The 16,132-nt window shown below is 39.7% G+C and overlaps 2 protein-coding genes across 3 annotated transcripts; both read right to left on the reverse strand.

Annotated features, from left to right (window-relative positions):
- Positions 1-5: 5 nt before the first annotated feature.
- Positions 6-2,734, reverse strand: aanat2 (arylalkylamine N-acetyltransferase 2). The gene is made up of 3 exons (XM_056402222.1): positions 1,485-2,734; positions 1,035-1,189; positions 6-921 (listed from the first exon to the last, which is right to left on the reverse strand). The coding sequence occupies exons 1-3, from the start codon at positions 1,648-1,650 to the stop codon at positions 616-618; spliced, it is 627 nt and encodes a 208-aa protein (XP_056258197.1). The 5' UTR covers positions 1,651-2,734; the 3' UTR covers positions 6-615.
- Positions 2,735-5,389: 2,655 nt separating this feature from the next.
- mgrn1b (mahogunin, ring finger 1b) lies at positions 5,390-14,495 on the reverse strand. Of its 2 annotated transcripts, XM_056402311.1 has the most exons (17): positions 14,138-14,495; positions 12,774-12,892; positions 12,514-12,602; positions 12,253-12,399; positions 11,544-11,661; positions 11,249-11,315; positions 11,084-11,127; positions 10,930-10,977; positions 10,298-10,366; positions 10,042-10,201; positions 9,803-9,912; positions 8,941-9,155; positions 8,422-8,533; positions 8,264-8,309; positions 8,059-8,163; positions 7,576-7,621; positions 5,390-7,297 (listed from the first exon to the last, which is right to left on the reverse strand). In XM_056402311.1, the coding sequence occupies exons 1-16, from the start codon at positions 14,223-14,225 to the stop codon at positions 7,581-7,583; spliced, it is 1,578 nt and encodes a 525-aa protein (XP_056258286.1). In that variant the 5' UTR covers positions 14,226-14,495; the 3' UTR covers positions 5,390-7,297; positions 7,576-7,580. The 2 variants fall into 2 exon arrangements, with proteins under 2 accessions (XP_056258286.1, XP_056258285.1); XM_056402310.1 differs by lacking the exon at positions 7,576-7,621 and having other exon boundaries at positions 14,138-14,493.
- Positions 14,496-16,132: the final 1,637 nt, after the last annotated feature.

Here is a 16,132-nt window from a genome sequence, read left to right on the forward strand (position 1 = left end):
GTCTGTGACTTTCTCTCAATTACTTTTATTCAAATGAAGCAACATGGAGACAGACATTTTTTAATCGACAATCCGAGCATTATTAGTGTCGGATCCTTATCTTACAGAAATGACGCTGAATTCATCAACTTTGGATTTATATGGTTTACAAAAATAGAACAGTACTCAAGATCACAACCCAAGATTTAATGCATTTATATGACAATTTCTATTAATTGTCTCGATTACATTACAAACCATGATGTCTGAATGATTTGACAGATAATGAATAAATTGAAAAACAGTTTTAAGCCCACAAAAGCCAATATGCTACTGGCAAGAAAAGGAATATAATTTGATGTATGATAAGCCCAATTATCATCCGCAAAGCCACTGGTTCATTTCTCTGCATGAAGAAGTGAATCCGCTCTTGGTTTTCCCCTCACACAGTCCTCACTCCTTGTTCAGTGGGTCAAGGGATGCTGTGAGCTGCTGACAGTAGGATGCTGAACCCAGTCCACTGGTTTATACTGGCCCTGTGCTGCTCTCTGGCAGCTGTGTTTTGCTAATCTTTTCTGCCCTGAGTCCATTTTAGTGGTGAGTAAGTGGAATAAGGGAGGGGTAGGGATTGAGGGACTAGCAGCCACTGTTCCGCCGCGCATACGCCTGCCCTCCGAGAGCGTACTCCATCTCATGGAATTGCATGTTGGACACAGAGATGGCTGACGGCCCTTTCTCCTTGAAGCCGGCCTTGAGGTAGAAAGGCACCAGGAAGTCCTCGCAAATCAGCAGAGCTCGGCGGAGGCCCGGCATGCAACGCAGGTACTGCAGGTAGCGCCACAGGAGGATGGAGCCCTTGCCTTGCTGGCGGCAGTGACGGTGCACTGAGAGCACATGGATGTGCACGGTAGGGGTGTTTGGGACATGCTGAGTCATGGCCTCCTGGAGGAGAGAGGTTAAATGGAAGAATTAAGTCATGTTTAAGTGTTAAAATCAGTAACCTGCGGGGAATACCGAGGTTTAGTGTATTACAGATTTTCTGTACAGCTGCATACTTGGGAAAGCCTCTCCTTGTCCCAGCCAGAGCCGATGATGAAAGCTACCAGCTGTCCCTCTTCAAACCAACCCAGAGAAAGCTCAGGGCACTGACTCAGGAAGTTAAGCACCTCATCCAGGGTAAGTGGACACTCTCCAGACACAGACACAAATGCTGGGGGGATGAAAAGAACCAGATCATACAGTGTGTCATGTCCTGGGACTAATGATGATGAAAGAAATGTGTTCACTCTCCAAGTTAAAACTTGCACCAAGATAATACTTCAAAAACAGTATTTGAGATTTGATACATTTATACTTGGAAAATCCAGTATTTTTCCTTAATCAAATACATGTGGAAGGTCAGTGAAGTTCTCACATATACCCATATACATATACATATGGTTAAAGCACCCATCAGGTGAACTGTAATTTTTTTAAGGAGATATTTCAGCAGAGACTGGACTTACCTTCTCTCTCAATCTCAAACACACTGATGGCGTCCTGTGGCGTGAGGTTCCTGAACTCGCTGGCGGGGAGTGTGTGTCGCCGTTGTCGCAGAGAGCTGACCACTCTGACGGGCGTCTTCAGAAAGAAGGGCTTGAGGAACGGTGAGCCGCTGACCTGCTGCGTCATGATGCCTCAGTGCTACAAGACAGGAGGTTCTACTTCTCAGAGATCCTTTTGTTTATCTGTCTTCTTCTTCTTTTTTGTAATAAGATTTTATTTATACTGATGATTTCAGTGATGCAGCTGAATGAAGTCAAAGCCTGGTAAGAAAACTTCCCTTGTTCTCTGTTAGTCTCCCAGCTCTGACTGCACCGTAACTAAGTTCAGCAGGCAAGATGCTGACCTCCGTGTCTCTCCTGCTCTCTCGTCCTCGTCCTCCTCTTCCTCTCTGAACTCATACTGTGAAGTGGTCCTCTCAAAGTAGGATACTGTCTGTGCACGTGTTTCCAAAGTCTCTAAATCCCCTCCTCTCAAATGACAGACATTGTTTCGGGGGGTACTTCCTGTGTGGATTACATTTTGGATGCGTTTTTAAAAGGCCAAGCTGAGACACTGACATCTTTGTAGTGGCAGAATCACATTGTGCATATTTTAATTAGATACTCATTTTGAATAACTTCATATCAGGATAGTTACAGCAATCATTTGTATCTCCCACACTGTCGCTAAGAAAATGAACGAGAGTGAGTCAGTGAGACTTATTATACCGAAAAAAAAAGGTGTTGTGCAGATGAGATGATGTGTAAGAATTAATATTTACCTAGCACATAAACAGTAAATAAACAAATGCACTGTACATTCAGATGTGTGTTTTTCAGGGTGTGTATGAGTGAGACGTGTGGTGTGACTGGATGTGATGATCCGCATGTTTTCGGAGATCAAGGGCGTGTGTGCTAATTTAACCGTAGTGAGTAAGGGGGCGGGAGGGATTTGTGTGGATTGCTGTTGGGATGATTTCATGCCTCAAAGAGGTTTAGCACAGACTAATTAAATGAGAGAGCACTTGCTTTGACTGACCTGAGGTAAACCTATTTACACAGACTGTCAATATAGTAGAATTTCGAAGGGCCATTTGAGTTCTCTCTAGATAAAATGTATTTTACAGAGCGATAATCTCAATACTCCACATCATTAAGTCTTATCCAAAGGAAAATATGCCCCTGTGTTATATATATAGTTCATTAGGTTTGCAAGAGTTTAAAAGTTTAGAAAATTCTGGTTTCCAAACATTTCACCACTAGTTCTTAGTGTAATTACCATTTCCAGCAGCTTTTCGTTGCCATGCTTCTGCAGATAATGAAAGGAAACAAACAGAGAATGTTTATCTGACCGGTTTTCAGCTGGTCTCAGCTTATTTATTCCTCTGCAGCCAAACAGGCTTCACACCACAATCGCCTGGCCTGAGGCTTAGCCCTAATATTTTTTAATGTAGCCACAAGAGATCAAGCCAAAATAGAATTGTTTCAAGGATTATTGTTTCGTCCCACTGCTTTCTTTTGGCCTTCCCTTTAGTAATGAATGGGAAATCTCCTTTATTTCAAGCCACATCCTACGTCATCTGGACAGCTGGCCAATGGCAAAACACGAGAATATCTCTGCTGGTGAGATCATCAGATGTTAGAGGCGAACACACACACACACACACACACACACACACACACACACACACACACACACACACACACACACACACACACACACACACACACACACACATACAGTTGTCCAGAGATGAAATGACCTTTTCTGACCTGCAACTTTGTCAATCTGTGTGGCCTGAGAGGGCGGGGCAGAGGGGGGGGGGCTCTCAAATAATTCCTCATGGCCTCTTCAAACAGCCTGTCGGAGGCAAGCGAATGACAAGGTTAAAACAAGTTTCAGGTTTTCAGACAAGTGAATCAATTACAGAGAATTTAGGAGAGGAGACTGTGAATGCATCATATGAGAGCTGATAGGAGATTAAACTCTTAACTTTACATACATATATTTATATATACACAATACAACCTGACCTCCTCTAGCTGAAAGCATCATAGACCCTAATCTCATTTACATATTTTCTCTTGTGTGTGTGTGTGTGTGTGTGTGTGTGTGTGTGTGTGTGTGTGTGTGTGTGTGTGGGTGTACACATACACTTCCACGCACATTTTTCTCAGTGTATTATGTTTTTATAGGCAAGCTTGAGGCCACAGTGTAACTGAATCCTCGTTAAACTGCGGTGTACACCTGTTGGTCCAGCTGAGCAGAGAGCAGCAGTTAAACGTTACCGCAGAGGAATGTCATTATGTTGGAAATATGAAACACTGTACACAGATTTAAAGCGCTAGGTAGCAGTTGACTGTCGTTCATCAGCCAGCTGTGGCAATGTATGTGTGTCTCACCTGCAATAAACCACTTGTTCTAAATGAGACCAAGCTGTATACAGTAGTAGATTTCTATCTATAAAAAAACAGCTATTGTAATCAAGTGAAAAATATCAATAAATAAATAAATATCCACTGAATAAATTACAGATGAATCTCTATTTTTTTGTTTTATTGGTTGAAAAGCAGAATTTTATGTCTCTGAGTTGATCATAATTGTATATAAAGTATGAAGTCATCTTCTACAATGTTTACAAGCATTATGATAGAAACCAACTAACAGCAGAAAACACAAGTAATAAACACATTTTATTGTCATCTAGTATTAGTCGCTGCAGATTAAAATTGGATGTGGGTTGAAAAATGTGTCTGTGTGCACGTCTGATGTCTGTGTGTGTGTCTGCTAGTATTCATCCACTTGGCTCTGAGTCAGCTCTAGTTAATTTGTTGACAGAGCAGGTTGTACTGTGTTATCCTCCAGCCTTCTGGTAGCAGAGGTGATTTATTCACTAGCAACAAATGAACCAACTCAAACTCAAACATTGAGGGACATTAATTTATCCACAGCATAAAGCTGTATAGTTTAACAAAAAGCATGTTTTTGGAGAAATTTTTTTGACATACAAGACTAAATAGAAAAATAAAAAGTCACAGGTGCGTGAGGCCTTTCAAGTAGAAGATTAACAGAGCGCCTGACTTGATTGTTTTACAGCAGGCCATGGTTCACGTGCTAAATCCAAATGAAAAAACAGTTCAACCAAATTTCACAGGACAGATTTGTTGCCTGCTTGTCCAGCAGATGGCAGCGTTTACCCTGATGGAGGACTCAACCTTATACACAACAACAAGCTGGTTCAAAATATCTGTCTGAGCCTTTGATAGTTTTGGATTTTGCTGTAGTTTTCAATTTGAACTGATGCGTTTGAACTGATGCACGTTCGTAGTTCTAATGTCTGCCATGAAGAGGAGGAAAACTACATTGTCACAGAACAGTTTTAGGATACACATAAATATTTCTATCCAAGTGATAGAAAAATAAAGACTGAAGTGATAACAGAGCAGATTTATGTTCTGAGATGTTTTAATATTTTTCTTCATTTCAGAACCATCAGCTTCAGGTGAAGCCTCCAATAATGGCAAAAGAAGGTGATGACTGCAAAAGCAATTTGAATTTGAAAAAAAAAAAATCTCATTGTTTTTATTCATAAAATTAACACATTCTTGCGTGGCCTCAACTGTACTGGGCTTACATGATGTAGTAATACTTTTCTCGCTTTAACTCACAGGCCATTTTATCAACATTTACCACACATTACACCATCCTCTGCCCTTGTTGAGTATTACAGACTGATCGTGGCTTAGGTGAGTCATATTATCTATTGCAATGTCCCTCTGTGAGTACACTTTAAGCCCCAAGTTCAAGTTTAAGCCTAATTCAATTATTTTACCATGTGGGTATTACAACAGAATGTAATTTGCAATAAAATGAGTCAGAAAACAAGTGGTAGTTGAAGTACTGAGTCTTTGTTCTTTATTGTTATACACATGCTGCTATACACACGAGGAAAGACAGGTATTGATTTTACAGAGAGCCATGGACCACCTACTGTGGCGTTATCCTGGATACCAGGTCAATAGTGGTCAGAACAAGAACAGGAAGGCACAGTGTCAAGTTGAAATGGCACAGAAGAGGAGGGGGGAAAGACAAAAATAACCACCATACTTAAAAGCCGTGAGAGGTTTAAGCGTCTACGAATTCACATGCAAATGCTAGCCCAATTATTAAAATGCAATGTTTGAATCTATCGCATTGGATGTTTTCCTTTCTAGCCAAACGTACATTAAGAGAATCCACTTGAACCTAAATACTAAGATTATATGCATAATTGATAAATGGTCATAACATAGTAAATGAACAGCTTGATTTAATATTGCTCAATAACAAGATATATTTTTCCAGTGGCATGAAGTTTGCGATAGAAAAAAAAAAAGACTCTGTACATCAGCATCAAAAATCCTGTCCGCGGGCTGAAGACCGTTGTGTGCTGTAGCATTTCGAAGAACACTAATGTCCAATGCAACAAGCAGGCAGCCATATCAATTCAAGGCACATAGATCTATATGCATGGCGCTACACATACAGGACCAAGGTACGTAAAAGACGTTGCAGCCACATAAACACCCCGACCTCCGTTTTTTTTTTTGTTGTTTTTTTTGCAGCTACATTACATAAGCAGACACCGGCACTGCCACAAAAATAAAGACTGTACAGAGATGAGCCACATCTATGACAAGCACCACTTACTGTGCCATACTGAGTCAGTCAGCATACATGTAGCTGGAGCATCTAGGCTTGTTGCAGGCTTTAACCGTCTTTGAGTTCAGCTGTTAGGATGTGAATCTGTAGCTCTTACTGATTATCAAAGTCTTAAATATGTGCATGTTAACTGATTCTAGTCCCATTACTTCAATATCAGGGTTTTTTTTCTATAATGTGCAAGTATACAATTTTGGAAGTTACTACACAGGATTCTAGTACAGTTATAATACATAGATATCACATCATTTGAAATAATAATAAAAAAAAATAACGGACATGTAGATGTTTAAGACTGCAGACAACTTAAACTGATGTCTTCATAAACTCTTGTTATAAGGAATGGATTATAAACCAGTGCAAAAATCACTTCAAATGGACACACAAACACATAAGTAATATGTTTTCAAATCTCTGCTCATAAATGAAAATGCTCAACCTGACTGGAAAAACAAGTTATCAAGTCATTAATGAATTTCACTAATGAATACAATATCTAAACACAAACTGTATTTATGTTTTCTTTTGAATTTAGTGTCAAGAAATCCATACAGAGTTAATTTAAAGTGTGCTTAAAAGCACCACCATGACAGGTAGTGAAATATCTCCGGAGTCCACATTACTAGTCCACAACTTTGGCCAAGACAAACAACGGAACATCATCTGACAGTTAATGAAATGTTTTCAGAAATCAATACCTTTTCTTTTTTTCTTTTTTTTTTTAAACATCAGTCATAGAGTAAGGTACCAACAGCATCTTTGCATGGGTCAAATTTCTTTTCTAATGTCAGAGGCATTAATGGGATAAACAGAGTCCTCCCTCATCCTGGTGAACTTCCTGTCAGGGCCTTTTGTCGACTCTGATCACAGAAGCAGAAGACTGGGCTGGGGGGGGGGGCAAAAAGAACAGAGGGACTTGGATGATCGTTGTAAAGCATAAATCAGTTCTGATGGAAGGGAAGGAAAAGGCTGAATCTGAGTCAGGGGTTGAGATGCTCATCTTCCATGTGAAGGCTGCTCGTGGGACACAGGAGAGGCTGGCTGGAACAGTTTGTGCTCTGACTTTTCAGGCTTTCCGTTGACTCGGATGAACCTGGAGACGCAAGACATAACAGATAAGCAACGCGGCCCAAAGTGAGATTTCCAGTCAGACTTTCAATAAGAACAGAGACACACAAGAAACAGTTCTTATTCTTCATATGATAAGGCCTCGTCTGCATTAAAAACTGGCATATCGTAGCAAATTCGTAGAGCAATACCCGCTGGATAGCTGCGATCGACAACTGTGAATGTATTCATGGAGAACAGGATTCAGTGGGAGCAGTAGAGCTCATACACAGAGAGGCAGAGCAGACAGGAAAGCCTACATACCACAGTTACTCCTCCATACCAATAGAGCAGGAATCAGGACCTAGAGCTGCCCAGAGAGAGGCAGTACGAAGGGATAAGATGACAGGGAACAGGAGAGGAATGTTAGGAAACAGAAAGAAGCACAAGAGCACTCAGGTTAGATGCAAAGCACAGGGAATTACAGCCTTAAAAGTATTGGATTAAAGAAGAGAGACATTGGGCTAGAGTACCAGAACAGAGATTTATCAACTGGAAAAGAGTCAAAAATAACCAAGAAACAGATGATTGTAGGAGCTGCAGTCAGTGCTTGATCAACTGATTTGCTCTGAGCTGGCATCAGAAAGTACAGGGCTATACCGTAATTGGCTTAATACACAAAGGTATTACATACACAGTACAATTTCCAGTTCTTTCCTTATCTTTCGTTCCTGTCCTGTTTGCTGCATCTTTAAGATTTTCCTTGACAGTCAGATATTTCTAATTTGTTCCTGACAGATTTCTCACCCGGCAGAGACAAGTCGCCCGGTGGGTCGCTCTCTGTTTTGGTCAAGCTGCTGTGTTCGCTGCTGCAGTCCTGCAGGATGTCTCCTCCAGAATGCATCCTGTCCTCTGGATCACCCAGGAGAGTGAGAAGAGCAACAGCGTCAACAGTGTCACTCAAACCCATTATTGACTGTTTGTTTACCCAGTGCCAAGTGAGAAAACTCACCATCATCTGGAGACAGGGACTCTGCCACATCCTCGGTCGCTGTGGCCTGGAACAAGATGAATAAAGATCTTAAAGTTTCTTAACTCTTAAAAAAAAATTCTACGTTTTTGTCTGCAGCAGTTAAATTTAAAATGTCAGGAAGTGAAGTGGCGGCTTACGTCTGTGGGGGCGGGGCTGCTGGAGAGCAGCGTGTGTGGCTGAGCATCAGACATCTCGGACAGCTTCTCCTCATCCTCCTCCTGGATGGGAGAGGATGGAGACCTAAGGGTGCTGGGAGTGGGGGACAAGGTAAAACATTATTAAAGACATTAAGATTCAACTAGAACAGGTAACTCAACCAATCACAGGCACCTCCATGAACAGATCCTCTCTACATCACTACTTTCAAAATAAATGATGAGGGTAGCCTTCAGAATAAATAAAAAAAAAACAACTGGCTTTAGACTAGTAGCATGTATAATCATGTCATGACTAAACTGCCTCCTATGGAAGAAAATCTGGAGCAGCCATGCTAATAAACATCCTTGTTTGAAGGGGTTAGGATGTTAATCAGATTACAGACGAAGATGAATATAAAGCAGAGTTTTGGACTAATGTAACATATGTTAACATGCTGTCTAATTTCCTGCCCTAACCCGATTACTAACGGGTATGTTTTTGTGTAAATGTGAGGTTACCTGTCAGGTGACTTGCTGACTTTGCTTTTCTGCAGACTCCCATCACTCAAATGCTCCGGGGAGCTCAGTTGTCTGCTGTCTCCACCCAGACCCCCCGAGAAGTTGATTTCATCATACAGGGGGGCAGATGGGATGGCAGGAGACACAGACCGCAGACCATTCAGAGCCTCTAACAGCGAGATGGGCTCGAAGCCGGGAGGAACCGAGTCTGTGCCCTGCAAAGAGACGTACACAAGGACTGGTGGTGACAATGCACACTGAATGTGGAAAAAAGATTCAACAATATCATTCAGAGATGGGCTATTATCAGGGTTAGATCTCCAACTCTCAATCTGTGCTGACATACAGAATACATTTACCTAATAACACAGTAATAACAAGGGCCGCACAACGTGGAAAAAAATGTCTGATATGATGCAATGCAGTAATGACTATATAAGATGCAAACACATAAACATACCAATCTAGGTTTTCATCTTTTGTGGAAGGGGAAGTTAGTTTTCTGGTAACTGATGCAACATTTCACACAGATCACTCATCAGCAGCTGCTTCACAGAGCCTCTCATCACAATCACAGGGGCTAAGAAGTTTTAACTCTGAGGCTGCTGCCGTCAGATTATTACATCAAGTATTGACTTGTCCGCAACATAGCATCTTGCAGCTCAATAAAAGCTGGTATAAATCTGGTCAATCTACTTTATTTAACATGCGTGAAAATCAGCAATGCCTTTTTTGCAGAAGTTCTTATTGCAATAAAGATAAAAATGTTATCCAGTCCTAATTCATGCCCAGTTTCCCATTGATGTTGCTGCACCTCATGGCCAGGTTTAGCTGATAATACACAGATGTTCATGAGACTTACTGAGTGCTCGTCATGGTCCATAGTCTGAGCCAGAACAGGGCTGAAGGACACAGGAGAAAGAGCTCCAGGCTTTTTCCTCACAGCTCTGATCTGCAGGAGGGCTCTAAAGGCTGGGTGGAAGAACCACGTCAAATTAAGCACAATAATAATGTTATTTTACTATGTTTAACTTTTTTTTAAATGCACAGCTTGAGTTCCTTAAAGAGCAGAACTTTAGTAAAATAATGCAACAATCTTACGCAGCCTGCAGATGGGACAGTTGTTGGCCTGGTAACGAAGAGTGTCCGCACAGGAGTTGCACAGACACAGATGTCTGCAGGGCAGGATTAGTGTGTCTCGCAGGTCTGACAGACACACAACACATTCGTTGCTGTTGTCACTGTTCTCATCATCGGAGGGCTAGAAAAAGAAAAATATAACCGTAAGCCGCACAAAAAAAACACGACACGTTTAAGGCATTGCGATTCAAGTATGAGGTAACACGACCACTCAAACCTTGGTTTCTTGGTTGTTTTTGTTTTCAATCCCATAGATCTCCTGTAAGAGGTAGCTCACACGGTCCACCTGAAAAGATCAAGGAACAGAAATTTCCAAGGGGCTTAGCGAGCAAAAATGTATAACATATTACCTCCAGTCTTGTGTTCATATTTTATTTTTATTCTAGAGAGGTATGAGAGCAGTGAAACACAAAAAGTGCTACATATAGTTCACTGCTGAATGTTATATACAATCTTAAAACTACAACAGTACCTTGAGATTCTTGTAATCTAAGTTTACGTTCGATGTCTACTTATGAGATCTATGTTATTGCCAGACTCCCAGGGGTCTCCGCACAGATTTTTGTGGTGTGTAGGTCTTTCAAAAGCTGCAGATGGTATGAGGATCAAAACAGAATGCGACTGGAATACTAAAAATAGTTATATTTCATTTAGAGCAATCTGCCTGCGCTGTTTCCAGAATGTCGACCCCATGTCCTTAAACATCCATCTTTCACCTGGCCCACGCTGCATTAACAGCCTGCTGTGCTTCATAAATGACTGACTGCACTGGTATGTGATTAAAAAATCTAAAGCAGAACATGAATAAGAATAATTTCAATACTGAAATAAGAACCTTTATAAACTTACAATTTGTTTCTGCTTCAGAGGTTTGACCGAGAAACTGCCATCAACGTGCTGGAGGTAAAAAGAAAAAACATAAACATGTTAAAGCTCATATAAAAATTTAGTTTTAGTTTTATCCAGATTAAAATGATTTTCTTTTATATGGATGTGTACTTACTCTTTCAAATGCTGCCAAAAGTACATGAGCATGTCCAAGGCAATCTTGAAAAACAAAACAAAACAAAAAAGTGTCAATGTTAATAGAAAAGCTGATCCAGTGACTATTTTAGTCTCAGTATAAAACATGTATTGTCATGATTGTTATGCAACCCTAGTAACCTACCATCTCCTTCATCAACCACAGCCTGGATAACCATGGGAAACACTCCTCGGTCAAGGTCAAAGTTCAGCTTTAAGGGAAAAGATACATTTCAATGAAGTTGCAGTTGTAAACAAGTATGGTGCCTCAGAGTATCCGTGTGTAATAATTCAAATCCTGTGCTGATGCATTGGAAAAAAGTGTGCCATTTAAATGTATATAGGAGATATTTACCAACATAAACCAATATCAAAAATACAATTTATTTTTGTGATGTGTGATCCAGTAATAATCTCTACCAATTGCTGCAGATACTTACATCTTCCTCTTTCCACTCGCTGAAATCTATTTTGAAAGATGGCATGGAGAACTGTTGGCTCACCCCTCGCTTGTAATGCACAGTTTCAGAGACCATTGATGGATCCTTTGGACTGTACCTAAATACAATATGATATAGAGAAAAATGGTCAGTGTGCAGGAAGATGATGGAGTCCTGACACCATCACTGACTGAGTTTCTAGATAAAATGAAAACAAAGAAAACTGTACAGTACAACAGTAGCAATGTCTGATCATTTTGATCCCAGAAAAAATGAATCAGTAATTCAGTCCCGTCATAAAACAATGACTTCAGTATGAAGTATTTCTTTCATCTTCTTAGTCTTATCTGCAGTATCCATGGTGACTAGTGGTTGCTAAGGACCTGCCGTATCTATTCTAGTCTTTGTGCTCTAATGCTTGAATCTCACTACCCATATAACAGAGTTTAAAAGTCACTGACACAATGTTTTACACTAAAATGAAGCTGCGGTGTCAATTGAATTGATCTGATAAAAATCTTAACAACTAATCATCTCACAGACAGATACTAAGTGCCCTATGTTTAATTCAGACAGGATTCATAAATGGATTTAAATGTGATGTTTAGATTCAATGATTAAAAGACCAGCTAAGTTCATTTTTAAGTAGCTGTTTGTGCTATAATTTTCTAAAGCTTGATCAGATTTAAGAAATTGATTAAATTCTTACACTGCCATCCCATTGGAGAACTCCTCAAACGCCTGGCAGTAAAGGGTGATGGCCACCCGAGCATCAGCATCAAAGGTGAACTCCACTCCATACTGGACCTTTGGTTTTTCACCATCCTCCACCGGTGTGTCAGAGTCATCTTTATACCTAGGATCAAGAGGTTTGACAAGCATTACATCACCATATGAGAAACTCTTTTCTTTAAAACAGTTCTTTACTCTCACTGTGATTTGTATCATTATACTGCCTTGCAGTCTTTACCTGACCAAACGCAAGGAGTCCTTTCTAATGTTGACCAGACTCCTCAGGGTTTTCACAGGCTCGTGGGGTGCAGGTGTCACATATGGAAACTAGTCAAATAATAACAGCAATATGAATGATGATGTGATTTGAAATTATCGATATTGTTTGATTAATTACTCAATAAATTTAGAACTACATCATGGTAGTTTTACATTTGTGGAAAATATACAGTATTGAATTTTCAGATCATTAAAACATGTAGAAACATCAGTTTTCACCTGCACTGGCCTATTTCCAAGGAAATTCAGGTCCATGTTTTCTCCAAAAAGGTATCCCTCTGGATGTGGTGTGTCGAATTTCTCTCCCCCCATGAAGAAGTGGCTCGCAAAATAATTCCCTGAGGACAAAAGAAAAAAAAAAGATGAATAAGAAAGGAAGTGTGAACATGAAACTGCTACATTTCCTTATTATTTTAGGTATTTTTTGGTACAATTCTTTAAAAAGGAATCTCTCCGTCAGTGTAAACAACAACTCAATTTATATGCAGTTACTTCAAATGGTTTGTGTAAAAATAAAATGGTTTAGCTGTACAATGAAAGTGAAGTGTAATATGAGTATTTCACACAATGGTTTGTAATTCAGCTGAGAAAAAAAGTAAATAAAGGCTGCTAGGTTGAATTAATGGGGTAGGAACGTATTACATAGTTACATATTAGGCAACAACACCAGCCCAAAAATTACCCCTACATATAGCATTGAGCATGAGCTGTAGCATGAACATTATTCACATTTATATATGTAAACAAGATTTTTAAGTTTAGTCATTTTAACCATCCAAAAACAAGAATACAGGATTTACAGTAACTGCGTTATCACTGCATTAATCCTCATAGGTGTGTACCGATATTCAGAGGATTATTTGACAAGCTGAAAGGCCAGTTAACAACAAAATGTCTGATTGTTTTGGTGGGATTTAACTTGTTGGTCTCACATGGACATACCTGCCCCCACACTGAGTTTACACTATCTGAAGATACTTTAATAACAAAGCGAAAGGGTCATTGAAACGTAAGGCTTATGGCTACAACACAACTATTATAAATGTCTTTGACATAACATACTAACGGGAAAATGAGCCTTGAAGGTCTTTGTTTTGAAAGCTGAAAAACATATGTTGACGTGTGTGTCATGTCTCTGGATGTCAGCATCTTTTACCCCTCAGTTCTTGTAGCATCCGTTTAAAGTGTTTAAAAAAACATAATTGAAATCGGTACACTGAGTTTTGACGTTGATCGCACGGTGATTCGTTTATTGTGATCATGATGCTGTAAGAACTTAATAATAAACAAACTTGCTTAAACCGGCAGTGTCCGATATATAGTAAGACTACAGTAAATCTCACAAGATTGCCTGAGTAATGTGTGACCTATCTGCAGAAAAACAGTCAAATGTATCAAATGTTTATGCGTTCACACGCAGGCATTATCTAACTATACAGCTGACGAGAATCAACGTCAAAAATAAAGTAATTAAAACCTGAGGAGGTAGGAAGAGCTCGGTGCCTCAGCGTTTGCTCTTGCTTTAGGAGATCAATGATTATGTGGAATTTGAATTCAGCCAAGAGACACTACTGATCACTCACCAGATTTAGGTGGAAATCGATAGGCCGAGTTGGCCTGGATATCGATATCCTCAACACCAGCGATTCTGCGACTCAGGATGGACCCCATCTTTCCCTGCTGGATCGCCGATGTTAGCTACGGTTAGCTATCAACTTGGCGGCTAACGGCGCGACAGCAGCTCCGATTAGCTTTGCCTTCAGTGCACGCTAACGCCAAAACACAGATAACATCAACGAAAGATAAAAGTTTTCGTTAGTTTAACATTTTACGCGTTTAGTTAGTCGGTGACTATGCTGTAAATGCTAACAGGAAATAGAAAGCGTCGGGCGACGGGCTGTTGTTTTGGCCGAGCTGTGCTAACAGGGAGCAGGGAGTCAACCTGATTGGCTGTCTCCAAGCGTTCCCAGAAAGTCAGGGCGTTCGCCCTGTGTCAAGGGACCGCCCGGTGGGAGCACGGAGTAAGGTCAGCGAGGGGAAGGGGTGAAGGGGTCAGAAAGAAACTAAGAGTGAAATATAACTGCAATAGAATGAGAGAATCGAAAGGATATATCATTTCAACTATTCTTTAAAAGTATCAATATATAAAATATATCAATAATGGTATAATCATGTCAGTACCACTATAAATATTATCTGTATTAAAGAGGTACCACTTAGGTGCCATTTATGGAGGTTTCATAAACTGTAACTAATGGATTTATTAATTGTAAATGAATCGTTTACGAATGCTTTACATCTCAGTTATATTCCATTGATAACAACAACCCTTGGGTTGCCAGGTTGTGGAAAATCATCCTCCAGTGCAACACAAGTGTTAAAGGCTAATGGGTTTCTCACTTTGTAATAAAGCCACCAGAAAAAGGTAGTGAGTCGCTTATAAATCTTATTAAATCATTAATAAAGGGTACTACAATAATGAAGTCTGGAGTTACAAAAGGACTTATGACAGATCTATGAAGCATTAGTAGGCCTACTACTTCTTCATAGATATCACAGAAATAATTCACCTAAATGATTTATTAACCATAACAAAAAACCCTATAGCCAATAATTACTATGATTTTCAAATGTTTTTGATGGTATAGTATTGTGCCTTCCTTGATACAGTGTATGCTTGACACCAGGAGGTGCAGGTAGTTAATCTGAATCAGAAAAGATGAATGTTTAATCCAGTGGTCACAATGAAGAACTGCATTAGGAATATGTACTACTCATAGTATGATTAAGAAGTATGTATAGAAGTATGTATCTTTGCTGCAAACACAATCCCACTTTTTTCTCAGTGAGATGAATGGATGGAATGTTAACAATCTCTAGTTTTAAACAACTTTTTATGTATTTTTCAACCCCTTTTAACTCATTCATACTTTCAGGTAGAAACTCTATTCAAAAATCAAAGTGTTCAGAAACATTCTGTCATTTTTGGTTGTATCCAACTTTGAAATCCCATAGCTTTTATAAAGTGACAGTTCAATATTCATGAATGTTTCTGGTCCTCTCTAGGTTTTTACATTAGTTTTATTGTGGTGGAATGTTTACAGCTAGAGTGAGTGACATCACACAGAGTGGGGAGTAGCTGTTCAACTGTTCTGAAAGATTTCTGTTTCACTCATCCTCACAGCTACAAACTTTCCAATAACACTAAATACTGCATATCACAGTGGATCTTTGTGTCATTTATGCCCTGGTAAAACAAGCCGCTGCCACTGCCCCAAACAGACAAACAAATGACAACGAAGTAACATCCTAACTGATGACATCCTTTGATGAGAGGACTGATTGCATTTTCATTTTCATTAGACCTGAAAAGAGCGTAGTGACATGTAAATGTAAGTGCAATGAACTGAGGGCAATGTTTGCGTATTATATTTGAATATTGTCCACTGTAGAGCAGGTTAAGTATCTGAAAATTAATTATCAACAGCTTTTCAATTTTAATTTTAATATGATCATAGAACGCCCACATGAGTATGTGGAAATGAAAATGCAAATCGGATTACTGCGTTTTCTTTTTA

Source organism: Seriola aureovittata, chromosome 17, assembly GCF_021018895.1.
Source record: "Seriola aureovittata isolate HTS-2021-v1 ecotype China chromosome 17, ASM2101889v1, whole genome shotgun sequence".
Taxonomy (NCBI): Eukaryota; Metazoa; Chordata; class Actinopteri; order Carangiformes; family Carangidae; genus Seriola; species Seriola aureovittata.